Below are 18,927 nucleotides of genomic sequence, written 5' to 3'. Positions count from 1 at the left end.
TTTTGCACCTACAGCAGATCTGACGTCAGTGCGAGCATTAATGCAAATAGCTGTCCAGAATGACCTTATAGTTCATCAAATGGATGTCAAGACGGCATACTTACATGCACCTATAGATGAAGACATTTACTTGGAGCAACCTGAGGGTTTCGAATCAACTTCTGTGACAGGGGAAAAGTTGGTGTATAAACTGAAAAATCCCTGTACGGTTTGAAACAATCTGGTTGGAACTGGTATGAGCTACTAAATGATCACCTTGGACAAAATGGTTTTGAGAGAAATTTGTCAGATCACTGTATATATAGGAAGCAAGCCGGAGAAGACATTATCATAGTCATCATTTGGGTAGATGACCTAATCATTGCAGCAAGCAGTAACAAAGGACTTAACAGATTCAAAAATAGCATGAAAAATAAATTCAATATGAAAGATCTAGGGAGGATTTCACATTTCTTAGGTATTGGATTTGAACAAACAAATGGAAAAATCAAAATGAGCCAAAAGGGATATGTGATGAAAATGCTAGAACGTTTTGGAATGTCAGACTGCAAGCCTAGGACTACTCCATGCGAGCTAAAGGTAGAGAGTGGTGAGAATGATCAAGATAGCAGCATGGAGGTCCAAAATCCCAGAGAATATCGAGAGATAGTGGGCAGTCTTATCTATGCCATGACATGTACCAGGCCAGATATTAGTTGGATAGTAAGCAAACTATCACAAACCCTATCAAGTCCAAAAGCACGGGATTTTGTGACTGCCAAACACGTGCTAAGGTATCTAAAGGGCACAAGTGATTACGAGTTGTGTTTTCAGAAAACAAATTGTGATCTGAGTCTAATAGCTTTCAGTGACTCTGATTGGGCATCATCCCTCAATGACAGACGTAGTACTTCAGGATATTGTTTTAGCCTGACAGAACAAGGTCCGGTAATTTCCTGGAAGTCAAAGAAGCAACCAGTCGTTGCATTGTCCACATGTGAGGCCGAATATATAGGTCTAGCAAATGCTACCCAAGAAAGCATATATCTAAGTCAGTTGCTGAGTGGTATGGATAACAAGGTGTACACCTGTACTAAAATGTATGGTGACAATCAGGGAGCAATTGTACTAACAAAAAATCCTGTGAACAGAAAGCGATCAAAGCACATTGACGTTAAATACCATTTCATTCGCGATGCAGTAAATGAAAGAAAAATAAGTATTGAGTATTGTTCATCAGAAGAGATGGTTGCTGACATGTTGACCAAACCTGTATCAAAAGTAAGAATGTTGAAGTTCAAATGTTTTCTTTTTGGAAGTGAATAGAGATGTATAATACCACTAACAGGTGTTTTCATATGATGAGAACAAGTGGGGGTGTTGGATTATGTGTTCTCATCTCATATGTTTGTATTATTTCTGATTATTAAGTTTTTTCCACGATGTTGACAAAAAGGGTCTATTTTTTCTTTTCTGCGCATGTATAATGTGTGACACGATGTATGCTGCGTGTGGAGTGATTTCTTCTCTCTTTCTGTAAGTTTTTCATGACAGCAGACGTGTGTAGACGTGTGTCAAAATGTATGCTTTAAAACGAAAATGTAAATACTGAAAAGACGTAAAATAAAACACCAGTTTACAATATTAATCAGTTTATTGATTTACACAAATGAATGAAGAGAACATTTGGTTCATACATATGGAGGCAGAAAGCTCAACAATAAGGTTAAGATAGGTCAAGTTAAGATTGTATAACATAAAATAGCATATAAGTTAAGACTAAGACAGGATAACTTACCATAAGGTTAAGATAAGATTATATGATATAAGATACCATAGTATAAGAATGATAGGATTGTATCATGTATTTATAGGATTCCTATAAATGTTTGTATGAATGCTTACCATCTTTTTCAATCAGATTTATAAATGAGTTCCCCGATTAATCTGTTTACATGAAAACATCTTAATTGCATTAAGGCATGTAAACGTAGCCACCTAACAAAGATAAAGATAATGTTTATTGTCATTGTCACTTGGACAACGAAACTGAAAATGCAATTCAAGTCAATGTGAGGTATAAAAAGAGTAATAAAATATTACAAAATATACAAATTGCATTGAATACTGCATTGACTATACCGACTGCACTGAATAACCATACTGCACTGATTAAATATAAGAAATGAACTGTTATGTTTTGCATTTAACGCCATGATTGCTAGGGGTGTGGTCCTGGTCAAGACAATCTCCTGAACTCCAAACTGAATGTCAGAATGGGAAAGAAAGGTGATTTAAGCAATTTTGAGCGTGGCATGGTTGTTGGTGCCAGACGGGCCGGTCTGAGTATTTCACAATCTGCTCAGTTACTGGGATTTTCACGCACAACCATTTCTAGGGTTTACAAAGAATGGTGTGCAAAGGGAAAAACATCCAGTATGCGGCAGTCCTGTGGGCGAAAATGCCTTGTTGTGCGCTAGGCGTGGCTATGCGGTAGGAGTGGAACGAGGCTTCACGAGACTTTCGGCAGTATCCAACATGGCGGCACGCTTCTAAAACAAACTAACAACAAGTAATTAAATATCTTCGCCAATTTAGAATAACCTAAAATTAAGTGAGTAAATAAGTAAAAAGTATATAATTAATCGCGGTTCATTTAAAATCTTCACTCTGGAGGAGTCTGCGGACGGATTGGATAACCTATTTACTTTCATCGACGAGTGTTTTGACCGGATTATAATGGGGAAACCAAAGCCTCTCACCGAGACTCCGACCACCAGCAAAACCGCTTCATCCACCAAGAGGAGCAGACCCGAGGATTCACCCGAGGCGGCCTCCCCACCTAGGGAAGACCTGGCAAACATTCTGGACTCCATTGATAAGAGGTAGGTATGTGAAGAAAAATTTAAAACTCAACCAAATTAAATGCCAATGGTACCATTGGAAAGAGCTTGAATAAACAAAGACAATGACACCAAAATCACTCAGATATCTTAACAAATAAGGAAAATATTGGCAAAAGAAGTTCGCTAATTAGCCCTATTTTTTAAAATGGAATGTGTGTAGAAAACTGTGACCAAATACCTAACTTTTTATATAAAAACGCTTGTAGTTTCCTTAATAATCAAGATATCTCAATGAAACTTTCAGGGAAGGTGTATCTCTTTATATTCTTCAATCCGAAAGAATAATATATATTCCAAGTATGTCCTTAGTCTGAAATAAAATTGATACAAGGTGAAGACTGGAATGGTGTATCAACAGGCGCCGCTGTTGGTTTAGGTCACGTGACCATGTGAATATCTCATCTTCTGCTTAATATGCTGCCTGTCCTGGTCAGTAAACTTTTTTTCTGATCCATAGAAAGCTATGAAACTGCAGGATTAGAAAGATGAAATGATAAACAATATGTCAATTTAGCTTTCAAAAGCGTCACTTAATCCTTTGAAGTGGTTTTTGTATGTTGAAATCGAGTGCATTTTTCAACGTTTCCGGAAAAGGTCTAAATGTACACAGAATTGAAAAATTCAAAAGGGAGGACGAAGAGGGGTTCCCCATCTATGTTATCAGTGGGAATACCGCGGAATTCCGCAATGCGATACAATAAGAATGCGTATTTTCCGGGGTATACCCAGCGCTCAGATGACCCGATGGTGGAACAGGAATCTGGAACAAAAAAGGCGGCCATGTTGGTCGCGCACTTCACATACCTATAAGAGGCTATCGAGCTTCGACGCACGTATGTCCCTATTAGAAATTCTCCATAGGGAATTCCAGGCGATGCGTGAGTCTCTGGAGTTCAGCCAGAAACAGGTGGAGACGCTCGCTAAAGAGAACGCAGCTCTCAGAGAGTCCGTGAAATCCCTCACAGAGGGCCTGGGCCAGCTCTCGTTAGAAAACAAGAAAATCAAAGAAGCGGTTTTGGACCTCCAGGCGAGAAGCATGAGGGACAACCTCGTTTTTGCAGGCATCCCAGAAGCAGCGGACGAAAATCCCGAAACCACGGTGAAGAACTTCATCCATAAACAGCTCAAACTTCCAGCGGAGACCACAAGTAACATCACCTTCCATCGTGTGCACCGCCTTGGAGGTAAAAGACCCGACGGCCACAGACCACGACCCATCGTGGCAAAATTCGAGCACTACAAGCAAAAGGAGCTGGTTAAAAGCCGAGGCAGGGAACTGAAGGGGACGAACTTTAGTGTCAACGACCAGTTCCCTAAGGAGACCCTGGAGCGACGCCGGGTCCTGTTTCCCGTGAGGAAGCGTCTCATAGACGGAGGTTCGCGAGCGGTCATCACCGTGGACAGGTTGTATGTCAACGGACAACTTTACCGCGACCGGGATACTACCCCCTGGCTATACTAGAGTAAAATAATCCGGGGGAAAAAAAAAAAAAAAAACCCGCTAACTTTTCCAAGGTATGTCTCCGTTAATATAATAACTGCTGGTCTCAAAGCATAGCCTGAGGTAAGATGTGCCCACGTCTTAATAGTGACTGCACCCCGCTTTTTCTCTCTCTCTTCTTTAATTCAGCTGTTATTTTCTCTCCTCTTTTCTTCTTCTCTCTTCTCCTATATATAACGTATAACACCATGATTATGCATAAATGCATCGCACATAACGTACGCACACAAGCAGCACATAAACAGACCATACATATAGACACATCACACACATATGTACTTCACACGCACACAGAGGTACATAGGCACTTATGCGCACATATAAGTACAGGTGAGCATAGGCACGCACATGCACACGCACAGACACACACACCTAGCAAGCTCCGCACACCCGGCGAGTTAGTTTAAACATGAGTACAATAAGGTTCTACATGGAATGTACGTGGTGTCGGCTCCAGAGTAAAGAGGCTAAAAGTTTTTAATCACCTGAAAGATTTACAAGCAGACATTGTCCTCCTACAAGAGACACATCTGTCCAAAACAGCTGCAGATGCACTCACCTCACCACAGTTCCCTCATGTATATTCAGCTGGATACAACTCAAAACAGAGAGGAGTGGCCATACTGATTAATAAAAAAATACACTTTACTACCATTAACACTATTACAGACCCAGAAGGTAGATTCATTATAGTTAACTTATCTATCCAAAACATGAAGATATGTATCGCTAGTATATATGGCCCAAATGTTGACGACCCCTCCTTTTTTCACACTCTTTTCACCTCACTTTCTGATCATTCTGACACCACACTTCTTATAGGAGGGGACTTCAACCTGATTTTTAACCCTGAAATTGATAGGTTTAGTAATGCAGGTAGCTATAGGAACTGGCAATCCCCAGAAATCCTGAAACAATATATGAGGGACCTTGGTCTATGTGATGTTTGGCGTTCTCATCATCCCACTCTTAGAGAATATACTTTTTTCTCGTCTGTACCCTGATCATACTCCCTCCTAGACCACTTTCTAATCAGTAGCTCCAAAATGAGGGACACTTCAGCGGTTCAGATCCACCCTATCACTATCAGCGACCACGCCCCAGTCTCCCTCACTCTGACTAACACAAAGGTCACTCCGCCAATCAAACATTGGAGATTTAATACATCATTGCTTAAAGATCAAAATTTTATAAATTATTTCAACCAGGAGTGGGCACTATACCTGGAGGACAATGACACACCAGGAATCTCAGCTTGTGTTCTTTGGGAGGCAGGGAAAGCAGTCATGCGAGGTAAGATAATCTCTTATTCCTCACATAAGAAAAGAGCAGAGAATTCACTAATATTAGAACTGGAGCAAAAGATTAAAACTTTAGAAAGTGAATATGCAGCCACGTCCCAGGAATTCATTCTGGATGAATTAAGGAAAACAAAACTTAAATTAAACGAGATTAATGATAAAAAAACACAGTTCTTGGTGCAAAGGCTTAGACTGGAAAATTTCGAACAAATCAACAGATCAGGTAGATTTTTAGCCAACCAATTAAAGCTTAACAAGGAAAAAATAACAATCTCTTCCGTAAAAGACCTATTAGGTAACATTACACATGACCCAGATGAAATAAACAATACCTTTAGAAATTTCTATGAAAATTTATATAAGTCACAGATTGATCCACCACAGGCTGATATTGATGAATTCCTTAACAATATAAATCTTCCAAAATTACAGGAAGATCAGGTAATGGCACTGGAGGCACCCATTTCAGTGGCAGAACTCCATGATGCCCTTCAGCATATGGCCAACAATAAGGCTCCGGGACCAGATGGTTTTCCAGCAGAATTCTATAAAGAATTTTGGACTACGTTAGAGCCCACTTTCCATAGAATGGTATGTCATATTAGGGAAAGCGGCGAATTACCTTTGACTATGAACTCGGCCAATATTAGTTTACTCCTAAAACCAGGTAAGGACCCCACGCTCCCATCTAGTTATCGTCCCATATCACTAATAAACACAGATCTTAAATTAATATGTAAAGCTTTAGCAAAAAAACTGGAGAAAGTCACCCCTTTTATAATACACCCTGATCAAACAGGCTTCATCAAAGGTAGACAGTCGGCAGCCAACACACGCAGGTTAATTAACTTAATGGATTACTCTACCATCAACAAACTAGAAACTACAATTATTTCTTTAGATGCAGAAAAGGCTTTTGACAGGGTAAATTGGAAATTTCTTATTGCAGCACTAATTAAATTTGGGTTTGGATCATCTTTTATTAACTGGATTAAAATTCTATATAGCTCTCCTAATGCATCAGTCAGGACAAACGACCAAACTTCACCAAGCTTTCTTCTCCAGAGGGGTACTAGACAAGGCTGCCCACTCTCCCCCTCTCTCTTCGCTATTTTTATTGAACCTCTAGCAGCCATGATAAGACAAAATAGAGATATTACAGGTATTCAAATTAAAAATGAGCTTCATAAGATAAGTCTTTATGCAGATGATGTATTAATTTTCCTTCCAAACTCTCAATCCTCCCTATCTCACACAATTTCAGTCACAGAAAGATTTTCATCAATCTCTGAGTATTCCATCAACTGGTCAAAATCCACAGTCCTGCCTATAAACTGCGGTTTTCAAAATGCACCAAATACTACATTACAATCAGGAAATATCAAATATTTGGTATAAAGGTATAAATATTTCCCCCAGGCTGTCAGACCTGCAAAAATTAAACTTTACTCCACTACTTAAAACAATAGAAGACGATCTTATACGGTGGAAAACCCAGCCCATATCACTCATGGGGAGGGTGGCCTCTATTAAAATGATGGTACTACCCAAAATTAACTATTTGTTCTCAATGATCCCCTATAAACCCTCTTCTGCCTGGTTCAATTCATTAAATTCACACATTTCCAAATTTCTATGGCGGGATAAACCACCAAGAATTAGTATAAAAACCTTACAAAAGACTAAACAATGCGGAGGTTTAGATTTGCCAAATTTTTACTACTACTTTCTTGCCAATAGATTACAATATGTTTTGAAATGGATTAATCCAAGCCCGCTAGACAGACTATGGCTAAATATAGAACAGGAGTTCTGTGATAATTTAGATATCTCCGATTTGCCTTTTATCAGCTCTAGTATTAAACACCATAAATGTTTCCTAAGCATTAATATTAGAACATCTCTGACAGCCTGGTGGGACTTTCTTAAATTAAACAAATCCTCGCTAACCCCATGCCAACAAACGCCCATCTGGAACAATCCAGACATCCTACTGAACAAGAAAGTGTTAAATTTCACTGTATGGAGGGATAAAGGCATACGGTATCTAGAGCATATTATCCAAAATGGACAATTTATTCCATTTGAAGAACTTGTTTCACAGTACAATATTCAGAGAAGCAAGTTTCTAGAGTACCACCAACTTAAATATATACTGCGGGTTAAATACGGACATGATGAATTAAATCTACAATTACCTACAAAGGTAACCCAACTACTGAGAATCCATGCGCCTAAAACAATGTCAAAAATATACAGATCATTGTCAGATTTAAACGACTCAATATCTCTCCCAACCTCAAAATGGGAAATTGATTTATCGATTAGTATAGACCAGAGCATCTGGACACAAATATGTTTAAATACTTTTAGAATGACCAAAAAACCCAATCTGCAACTCATACAATATAAGACTCTCCATAGAACACACTACACAGGACAAAGGATGTTCAAGATGGGCCTCATAGAATCCGACACCTGCCCTTACTGCACAAATAATGCACCAGACAATTATATGCACGCCATGTGGGAATGCACAGCTGTTCACCTATTTTGGCAGAGGGTATGCGAAGACTTATCTACGTATTTAGGGTATAATATTCCGGCCTCCCCGAGATTATGCTTGCTAGGCGATGTAAGCAATATGGATCTGGAGGGTAGTGCAACACAAATGGTTCTCACCGCCCTGTGCATTGCCAAGAAAACTATTCTTGTGAATTGGAAATCAAAAAACAATTTGAGTATTAATCAATACAAAGGTCTCTTGTTGGACCACATTAGTATGGAGCGAATGTCTGCTTCCTCCAAGAATCAATTAGCCAATTTCAACTCTCTCTGGTCCCCAATAATTGACTCCATCACTTAGTGGGTGTGTGGGGTCATGGCTTTGCTGTTCCTTGTGTCCCTTGGATGGTGGGGGGGCTCTGGGGGGTGTGGGTGCCGGTGGCTCCATGGGGCTGGGGGCCTGCGGTTCCTGGGCTGGGGGTTGTGGGTCGCCCCTGGGCTGGCGGGGTGGGGGGGGCTGGGGGCGTCTACCCGGTGGGCGCGGGGGGGGCCTGGCGGCCTGGGCGGGGGGCGCCGGCCCTGGCCGGGTGGCTAGGGCCTCGTGGGTGCGGGGTGGGGCTCGGGGCTCCGGGGGGCCCGCTAGTGGGGTGGGGGCCTCGTCCGTGCCGGGGGGGCTGGTCTCCCCCTGGGCGCCCCTTCCCATGTGGGACTGACTGGGGTGTCGCTCTGGGAGCCTCTGGGCATGCTGGCCTCTGGGGGGAGGGCACCGGGGCAGGGTATGGAGGGTATAGGTCCCAGGTCAGTCTGTCTGGTGAGTGTAGGTGTTTGTGTGAGAGCGGCTCGTCAGCGAGGCCTTCGCAGATGAGGCTCCAGATACCCCCCTCGGGTTGGGGCGGGGGTGCTGCGGCGGGGGGGGTAGCACCCCCGTGGGCGTTGGCGCCGCGCATCCGGGCGCGTCGTGCTGGATGCCCGCTGCCCTGCTGCATTACCACCTATTCCCCCACAGCCCCCTACAGCCCACACCCACCTACACCACACTCCATATAGGTACTGGGGGGTGATCAGCTAGTCACCCCCCCATCTCTTTTAATTCCACTTTAGACACCACACCCACAACACCACACTGCATCACACAGAGGGAAGGGGAGGGTGACTAGCCACTCACCCCCCTCTGTATTATTTTAATTGCACTTTAGACATACATTCATGTCACACCACTCTTTCACATAGGGCATTGGAGGGTGGGGGGAGCTGTGCATTCCTGGGTCGGCTGCCAAAGCAGCCCACAGCTGGACAGCGCGGCTCCCTTCCCCTCTATTTTAACTCCACTTTAGACATTGAGGGCCTGTGGGGGCTGGGGGGGGAGGACCGCAGCTCTGGCTGGGGTATCCATCCCCCACTTGTGTCCCCTCCACATTTTAACTGCACCCTAGCTCCACACACACACCCATTCCCACTGACCAAGGGGGGTGGTGGGCGGACCGGGGGAGTTGGGGGATGGCGGGGGCGGCGGGTGTTGGCTGGCGGGCCCGGGTGCGGGGCGGCGGCGTCCGCGGGGGGCTGCCGGCCTTCGGCGGGGGGCCGCTAGCCTGCGACCTGGGGGGTGGGGGAACAGCCTCTGGAGCCGTCCACTGGACAATTCCAGGGCATCTGCTGTTGGGCCTCGAGATGAGTGTGTGCGTGTGGGCGTGCGTGTCTATGTGTGTATCTGGTGTGTGGGCGTGCGTGTCTGTGTGTGTATCTGGTGAGGGTGTGCGTGTTGGGCGTGCGTGTTTGTATGTGTGTATCCGGTGAGTATGCATGCTCTGTTTGTCTGCATGTATGGCCTGGGACGGGGGAGCACGTCGGGGTTGGGGTGGTGCGGGTGTGGTGGGGTGCGAGTGTTTGGTGAATGTGGGTATCTGGGTATGAATGGCTCGTCGGCGATGCCGGCGCAGATGAGGCCCCAGACACCTCCTTGGGTTGGGGAGGGGGGGCGCTGCGGCGGGGGGCGGGGGTGTCCCCCTGGGTGTTGGCGCCGCGCGTCCGGGCGTGCCTTGCCTGGCGCCCGCTGCCCTGCGGCACTGTGGGCTGTCGCCGCGCGCCCCCCCTGCCGGCCCGCATCCACCTACACCACACATAGGTAATGGGGGGTGATCAGCTATTCACCCCCCATCTTACACATTAGACGCCACATCTAGACATCACACCGCACCACACAGAGGGAAGGGGGGGCGATTAGCCACTCATCCCCCCCTCATTATCTTAACTGCATTTTAGACATACATCCACGTCACACCACTCATCCACATAGGGCCTTGGAGGGCGGGGGGAGCTGTGCAGGTCCTGGGTCGGCTGCTTCTGCAGCCCGCAGCTGGACTGCACAGCTCCCTTCCCCTCTATTTTAACTCCACTATAGACACTTAGGGCTTGGGGGGGGCGATGGGTGTCTTTTCCCCATATGCTCCCCCATATCTCAACGACACCTTAGTTCACACACATGTACACCATCAATGATCAAGGTGGGTGGGGGGCGGTTGGGGGGGGGGCGGGGTGAGGGGTCCTGGGTGTGGCGGGGGTGGCGGGCGCCGGCGGGTGGGCTCGGGGGTGGGGCGGACGCATCTGTGGGGCGCTGCCGGTCTCCGGCGGGGTGCCCGCTCGCCTGCGATCTGGGGGGGTGGGGAACATCCTCTGGGCCGTCCACTGGGCAAGTCCAGGGCATCTGCTGCCGGACTTCAAAGACGAGCAGGTGTGACTGGGAGTGTGTGTCTGAGTGTGTGTATGAGTGCATGCATGGATCGGTGTGTCTGCATGTTTGTCCTGGTACGGGGAGCACGTGGATGATGGGGCGGTGTGGGGGCGGCAGTGAGGGGACTTGGGGGAGGGAGGGTACGGGGGCTGGGGAGGGAGGGTTGGGATCTGGGTGGGGGAGGGGGGGTCGGGGTAGCCAGGGGCGGGTGTGCTTGGTGGCTCTCGGGGCGTCTCCCTGGTCCCCCGGGTGGGGGTTCTTGGGGGGGGGCGGGTCTCCCCGGGGCTGGCGGGGCCCCCACGGGGTGTGCGGGTGCTCCGGGCTCCGGGTTCTATCCGTGCCTGCGTGGCCGGCCCCCGGGGGGGGCCGGCGCGCTACCGCCTGTGGCCGTGGGGTTCCTGCCTCGTGCTTGCCGGTGGGGGGCGCCCGGTGCCTCCTTCCCTGCCTTCCTTGGGTGGGCGCGCAGCCTTCCGGTGGCGGGGGCCCGGGTACCTGGCCACTGTGGGGCGGCTGGGTCCGTGACCCGTCGGGGCTCTCCCGGCCGTCTGGGGGCCCCGGGGCGGCGTTGTTGTGGCCTCGCACACACACTGGAAATCATTCCATGTTAACCTGCACACTCATACATACACTCACAACACACAAACATACACACATACACATATGCGTACACACACACATGCACGTACATATGCACACGCACACACATACACTTAGAACGCACACACACATAGACATGCACGCACACGCACACACACGAGCGCCTGGGGCTCTCTTCCCCTATTTTATCCCTCTTTCCCCTTGTCTGGGTGTGTGTGTGTGTGTGTGTGTGAGAGTGTGTGTGGGGGTTGGTGTGTGGCTTCCACTCCCTCCTCTCGGATGCGGATGCGGGTACGACAATGTTTGGACGGTGTTCCTGGTGGTCTGCTTGTGCCTACTGTATATATTTATTTTCTTTCGTTGGTATTGACGTGTTTGGTTCCAGGAGCGGATACTGGCACAGGCACGGTCCCATGTCGTGGCGGTACCACTGGTTTCTTTGTGTGTATACTGTTTGTGTGTGTCCCTGGATCTTATCTTTCAGATACAGCAGCTGGTGTGATGATACGGTGTAAAGCAGCAAGATGCAGAAGCTGTCCTTTTATCACTCTTTCCTTTTTGTTCTACTGTTTGTTATGTATTATTTCTCTTTCCCTGTCTCTCTCTCTCTCTGACCCCCCTCCTTATTTTATTTTTATTATGTATTTATTTATTTTTCTACTTCCTCTGTCTCTTACCCCTTTCTCTCCTTTCTCACTTTCTCTCTCTATCTCTTTCCCAATAACCGCCCCTGTCAGCTCCGGCTTTGTGGCGCAATGACATAAAAATGATTAATAAAGAGTATACCTCAAGTAACAAGAGGAGCTTAAATCCGAAGCTCCACTTTGCAAAATAAAAGTGTTGGCACAATAAAGCACCCAGACTAACATCCTGCTTGCTAAACTGCCGGACACGACAAGGGGGAAAAAAAACAATGTATTTTCTGCCCAGGTTAAAGGCTTCTTATTCATAGTTCCTGTACGGGGGATAGTGCTCATAGCGGCACATGCTGTGCCGTTTACAATAAAGACATTTTGAAAATACAAAATAATGTATGAAAAAATGATTAAGCTGTAGCACATACTTTTATTTCAAATATGAGTTTCACAAATTTCCCTGTAATGAAAATGGTGAAATAACCCAGGCTTAATGTGATATTTCATTTGTAACACATCTGTTCTCCAAACTTTGGCCACAAGATCTTCTTCCTGCCAGAATCTCTCCTTTCCTTTAATCCTCGGCTGTTGGGATCTGCTCTGCTGCTTGGAAGTTCCCCGGGGAGTTAGTGTTGGGAGGTTCTGGTGGAATGTGACCATCGTCAACCATGGGCTGGATAGCGCTGTGGTGCCCAACCTGGCTCTGTGCCCTTCTTCTTTCATCTGCCCGGGCAGTGCCAGGTTGCCTGTGGTCGTCCCGGAGACACTTCGTCTTCCCTTGCTGTACTCTCAAGCCTCTGAGACAAGCACAATTTCAGCTCTACACTCAGCAAGACCTTTAAAAGTATAAAAATGAATAGGCCCTAAAAATGGAGCCTGCAAGTTTTTTGGCTCAACACAAGTGATCAACTAGCTATCGACGCTAATGACCATTCATTAAAATGTCTAAAAAAGCTTCCTCCTTGTATATGCACAAACATTTTGCACACATGACGTTATCATGCATATATACTCACCTAAAGGATAATTAGGAACACCATACTAATACGATGTTTGACCCCCTTTCGCCTGACTAGAAATTTACTAGTCAGCTGTGCTAAGAATCAGCTAAACTGAAATGGAAGGCTTGTAGTATAAGGGGAAAGGTGAAGGAGAATGTTTTATGTGTTTTAAGTTGATTAAGCAGGGAGGAGCACTTCTCTTTCTCACACAGTAAAGGTTCATTCTCTCTTCAAATGATTGCTTGCAAATTTAAGGATCTAGGAAATTAGCTTAAATAATATAATATTATAATATAAATATTATATATATATACACTCACCTAAAGGATTATTAGGAACACCATACTAATACGGTGTTTGACCCCCTTTCGCCTTCAGAACTGCCTTAATTCTACGTGGCATTGATTCAACAAGGTGCTGAAAGCATTCTTTAGAAATGTTGGCCCATATTGATAGGATAGCATCTTGCAGTTGATGGAGATTTGTGGGATGCACATCCAGGGCACGAAGCTCCCGTTCCACCACATCCCAAAGATGCTCTATTGGGTTGAGATCTGGTGACTGTGGGGGCCATTTAAGTACAGTGAACTCATTGTCATGTTCAAGAAACCAATTTGAAATGATTCGAGCTTTGTGACATGGTGCATTATCCTGCTGGAAGTAGCCATCAGAGGATGGGTACATGGTGGTCATAAAGGGATGGACAAATTGTAGCCTCTTTTCCTATTTGTAGTGGAGATGAATGGTACCCGGTGGGGTCTTCTGCTGTTGTAGCCCATCCGCCTCAAGGTTGTGCGTGTTGTGGCTTCACAAATGCTTTGCTGCATACCTCAGTTGTAACGAGTGGTTATTTCAGTCAAAGTTGCTCTTCTATCAGCTTGAATCAGTCGTCCCATTCTCCTCTGACCTCTAGCATCAACAAGGCATTTTCTTTTTTTTTTTTTCCCTTTTTTTTTTCAACAAGGCATTTTCGCCCACAGGACTGCCGCATACTGGATGTTTTTCCCTTTGCACACCATTCTTTGTAAACCCTAGAAATGGTTGTGCGTGAAAATCCCAGTAACTGAGCAGATTGTGAAATACTCAGACCGGCCCGTCTGGCACCAACAACCATGCCACGCTCAAAATTGCTTAAATCACCTTTCTTTCCCATTCTGACATTCAGTTTGGAGTTCAGGAGATTGTCTTGACCAGGACCACACCCCTAGCAATCATGGCGTTAAATGCAAAACATAACAGTTCATTTCTTATATTTAATCAGTGCAGTATGGTTATTCAGTGCAGTCGGTATAGTCAATGCAGTATTCAATGCAATTTGTATATTTTGTAATATTTTATTACTCTTTTTATACCTCACATTGACTTGAATTGCATTTTCAGTTTCGTTGTCCAAGTGACAATGACAATAAACATTATCTTTATCTTTGTTAGGTGGCTACGTTTACATGCCTTAATGCAATTAAGATGTTTTCATGTAAACAGATTAATCGGGGAACTCATTTATAAATCTGATTGAAAAAGATGGTAAGCATTCATACAAACATTTATAGGAATCCTATAAATACATGATACAATCCTATCATTCTTATACTATGGTATCTTATATCATATAATCTTATCTTAACCTTATGGTAAGTTATCCTGTCTTAGTCTTAACTTATATGCTATTTTATGTTATACAATCTTAACTTGACCTATCTTAACCTTATTGTTGAGCTTTCTGCCTCCATATGTATGAACCAAATGTTCTCTTCATTCATTTGTGTAAATCAATAAACTGATTAATATTGTAAACTGGTGTTTTATTTTACGTCTTTTCAGTATTTACATTTTCGTTTTAAAGCATACATTTTGACACACGTCTACACACGTCTGCTGTCATGAAAAACTTACAGAAAGAGAGAAGAAATCACTCCACACGCAGCATACATCGTGTCACACATTATACATGCGCAGAAAAGAAAAAATAGACCCTTTTTGTCAACATCGTGGAAAAAACTTAATAATCAGAAATAATACAAACATATGAGATGAGAACACATAATCCAACACCCCCACTTGTTCTCATCATATGAAAACACCTGTTAGTGGTATTATACATCTCTATTCACTTCCAAAAAGAAAACATTTGAACTTCAACATTCTTACTTTTGATACAGGTTTGGTCAACATGTCAGCAACCATCTCTTCTGATGAACAATACTCAATACTTATTTTTCTTTCATTTACTGCATCGCGAATGAAATGGTATTTAACGTCAATGTGCTTTGATCGCTTTCTGTTCACAGGATTTTTTGTTAGTACAATTGCTCCCTGATTGTCACCATACATTTTAGTACAGGTGTACACCTTGTTATCCATACCACTCAGCAACTGACTTAGATATATGCTTTCTTGGGTAGCATTTGCTAGACCTATATATTCGGCCTCACATGTGGACAATGCAACGACTGGTTGCTTCTTTGACTTCCAGGAAATTACCGGACCTTGTTCTGTCAGGCTAAAACAATATCCTGAAGTACTACGTCTGTCATTGAGGGATGATGCCCAATCAGAGTCACTGAAAGCTATTAGACTCAGATCACAATTTGTTTTCTGAAAACACAACTCGTAATCACTTGTGCCCTTTAGATACCTTAGCACGTGTTTGGCAGTCACAAAATCCCGTGCTTTTGGACTTGATAGGGTTTGTGATAGTTTGCTTACTATCCAACTAATATCTGGCCTGGTACATGTCATGGCATAGATAAGACTGCCCACTATCTCTCGATATTCTCTGGGATTTTGGACCTCCATGCTGCTATCTTGATCATTCTCACCACTCTCTACCTTTAGCTCGCATGGAGTAGTCCTAGGCTTGCAGTCTGACATTCCAAAACGTTCTAGCATTTTCATCACATATCCCTTTTGGCTCATTTTGATTTTTCCATTTGTTTGTTCAAATCCAATACCTAAGAAATGTGAAATCCTCCCTAGATCTTTCATATTGAATTTATTTTTCATGCTATTTTTGAATCTGTTAAGTCCTTTGTTACTGCTTGCTGCAATGATTAGGTCATCTACCCAAATGATGACTATGATAATGTCTTCTCCGGCTTGCTTCCTATATATACAGTGATCTGACAAATTTCTCTCAAAACCATTTTGTCCAAGGTGATCATTTAGTAGCTCATACCAGTTCCAACCAGATTGTTTCAAACCGTACAGGGATTTTTCAGTTTATACACCAACTTTTCCCCTGTCACAGAAGTTGATTCGAAACCCTCAGGTTGCTCCAAGTAAATGTCTTCATCTATAGGTGCATGTAAGTATGCCGTCTTGACATCCATTTGATGAACTATAAGGTCATTCTGGACAGCTATTTGCATTAATGCTCGCACTGACGTCAGATCTGCTGTAGGTGCAAAAGTCTCATGATAATCTATACCTTCAGTCTGGCTATAGCCCTTTGCCACATATCTTGCTTTTAAGAGCTTTCCCATCCCACCATTTTCTTTAATGGTGTAGACCCATTTTCCTCCAACGATCTTCCTATTCTCAGGTAATGTAGTTAATTTGAAAGTGTCATTTTCTTTGAGTGAATCCATCTCTTCCCGCATTGCACGCTTCCACTCAGGTGCATCAGGTGACATCAAAGCCTCTCTATACGCCTGGGGAACACCAAATACTGCCCTGTAACAATAATCAATGTTCACATATGTTACATCACTCTTGTTGTGATCTGATACGTAATCCTCTAAATATTTTGGGGGTCTCTTTTCTCTCTGTGATAACCGTTGTTTTTGGTTTGGGATGATTTCTGCATCTGTTTTGTTTCCATTCTCATCTGAGACTTCCTCCCTCATCACCTCATTATCCTCTTGATCATCTTTGATCTCATGATCTGTACTGCCCTCACCATGTGACTCGTCAACCTTCTCCCCACCAGCACTGTTGTCTCTACCGGCAACTATTTCTAGATCATCCTCATCTGTTTGTGTTGTTTGTTCACTACGTTCTTTCTTAGTGAATTTTACCAATCTGTGCTTGGTCACTTTTCTTGTCTGACGGTTATAGACCAAATATGCAGGGCTATTTTTACTGTACCCCACAAAAACTCCTTTATCACACCTAGGATCTAATTTCTTCTGGTCATGCCTGTATGCGTAACAGTCTGAGCCAAATATCCACATTTTTGAGAGGTCTGGCCTCTTTCCGGTGAGCATGAAGTAAGGTGTGTTTTGCGTTCTTTCATTATAGCAATGATTTCTAATATGGGCAGTCGTTTGAACAGCATATGGCCATAACACCTTTGGTAACTCTTTCTCTAACAGTAGGCATCTTGCCATCTCAAAAATGGTCCTCCACTGCCTCTCTGCTGTGCCATTTTGATGCGGAGAGTACGGGCATGATGTCTCATGTCTAACCCCTTTTCTTCTCAAAAGGGATTGGAACGCATTACTAGTGTATTCTGTGCCATTATCAGACCTTATACATTTTACCTTGCCATAGGGTGCACTGTCTGCAAAAAACTTTTCAGTGGCTAATGTTGAGTCACTCTTATTTTTGAGAAAGTACACTGATATGGCACCTGAATAATCATCTGTGAATGATATGGCATATTTGTACCCTTCTGAAGCAGTTGGTTCAATGGGACCCGCCAAGTCAGTGTGCACCAGTTCGAGGGGGGCATTAGCTTTTGCATCTGCTTTTCTACTCCTACAGTTTGTGAACTTCCCTTTTATGCATATGTTACAATTTACTTTAGTTTTATCATTTATCTGCATACCCTCGACTAGTTTAGGTAATTTCAACAAGTCATCAAAGTTACAGTGCCCCATGATTTTATGCCATGTCTTAACATCACATGCTAAGTTTACTTTATCTCTGGCACACATATCATTTGCAAATTCATAATCACATTGATCTGGTTCATTTACCGTTTTCAAGTAGAATAGTCTCTCGTGCTCTTTGATTGGAAACACAGTACCGTCTTCACCTATGAGTTCGTTTTGGCCCTTTTGGAAGATCACTCTTGCTCCATCTTCGGTGGCAGCTTGAACGGAGATGATGCTCTGTGGATATGACGGTATGAAGAGGGCTCTCCTTAAAATGGTCTTGACCGTTTTTCCTTCCCCGTCTTGTAAGAACACCTCTGCTTCTCCGCGCTTTAAGGCTACGTTATTCATTCTCGTTCCATCCGCCAATTCCATGTAATGCAATGCAGGGTTGAAAGATTCATCGAACCGCGTGAATCTTGCTTTCTCTGTAATGATGTGAGATGTTGCTCCGCAGTCCACCATTAGTCCTCTTCCTTTAATGCTTTCGGGAAGTAAACGTTGGCTTACTTTAAAAACGAAAGTTTGCTCGTTGTCGTCTTTCTTTTCGGCTGTCTGTTTGGCATCATCTCTTTGTCTGTTGCCTTTTCTCCTGCACGTTTCGTCGCTGTGCGTTGAGCTTCGATGGTAGTTACACCACTTCGATGATGCTTTCTGGCGGCACTCTCTGGCTATGTGACCTCGATTACCACAACCATAGCATGTCACGGTCGATGCTTCTGCTTTCATCACGTTGTCCGATTTTGTCTTGGGATCAAACTTTTCTGTCTCCTCGTAACTTCGTAGTCGACTCTTGAATTGTACGAACGTCAATTCTTCGCTGCTTTGTGTGATGTGGATGGCAAAGGGTTTGTATGATTCTGGCAAGCCCTTCAAAATCATAGCTATTATCAGTCCATCACTTAACATTTCTTTAGCATTTCTGAGAGACGTTATCGCTCTTTCGGCTCGGATAAT

At 44.2% G+C, this 18,927-nt stretch overlaps 1 protein-coding gene across 1 annotated transcript; it reads left to right on the top strand.

The window, feature by feature from the left end:
- Window positions 1-2,490: 2,490 nt before the first annotated feature.
- Window positions 2,491-4,389, top strand: LOC140582345 (uncharacterized). The gene is made up of 2 exons (XM_072706715.1): window positions 2,491-2,864; window positions 3,699-4,389. The coding sequence occupies exons 1-2, from the start codon at window positions 2,719-2,721 to the stop codon at window positions 4,345-4,347; spliced, it is 795 nt and encodes a 264-aa protein (XP_072562816.1). The 5' UTR covers window positions 2,491-2,718; the 3' UTR covers window positions 4,348-4,389.
- Window positions 4,390-18,927: the final 14,538 nt, after the last annotated feature.

This window comes from Paramormyrops kingsleyae, chromosome 24 (genome assembly GCF_048594095.1).
Source record: "Paramormyrops kingsleyae isolate MSU_618 chromosome 24, PKINGS_0.4, whole genome shotgun sequence".
Classification (NCBI taxonomy): domain Eukaryota; kingdom Metazoa; phylum Chordata; class Actinopteri; order Osteoglossiformes; family Mormyridae; genus Paramormyrops; species Paramormyrops kingsleyae.
The sequence above is the reverse complement of the archived record's forward strand: the minus strand, read 5'-3'. Positions and strand labels throughout refer to the sequence as shown.

Coding starts and splice junctions, on each gene's coding strand:
- LOC140582345 (XM_072706715.1), top strand. CDS start 2,719: ATGGGGAAACCAAAGCCTCTCACCGAGACTCCGACCACCAGCAAAACC. Junction 2,865..3,698: donor CTGGACTCCATTGATAAGAG/GTAGGTATGTGA, acceptor TACCTATAAGAG/GCTATCGAGCTTCGACGCAC.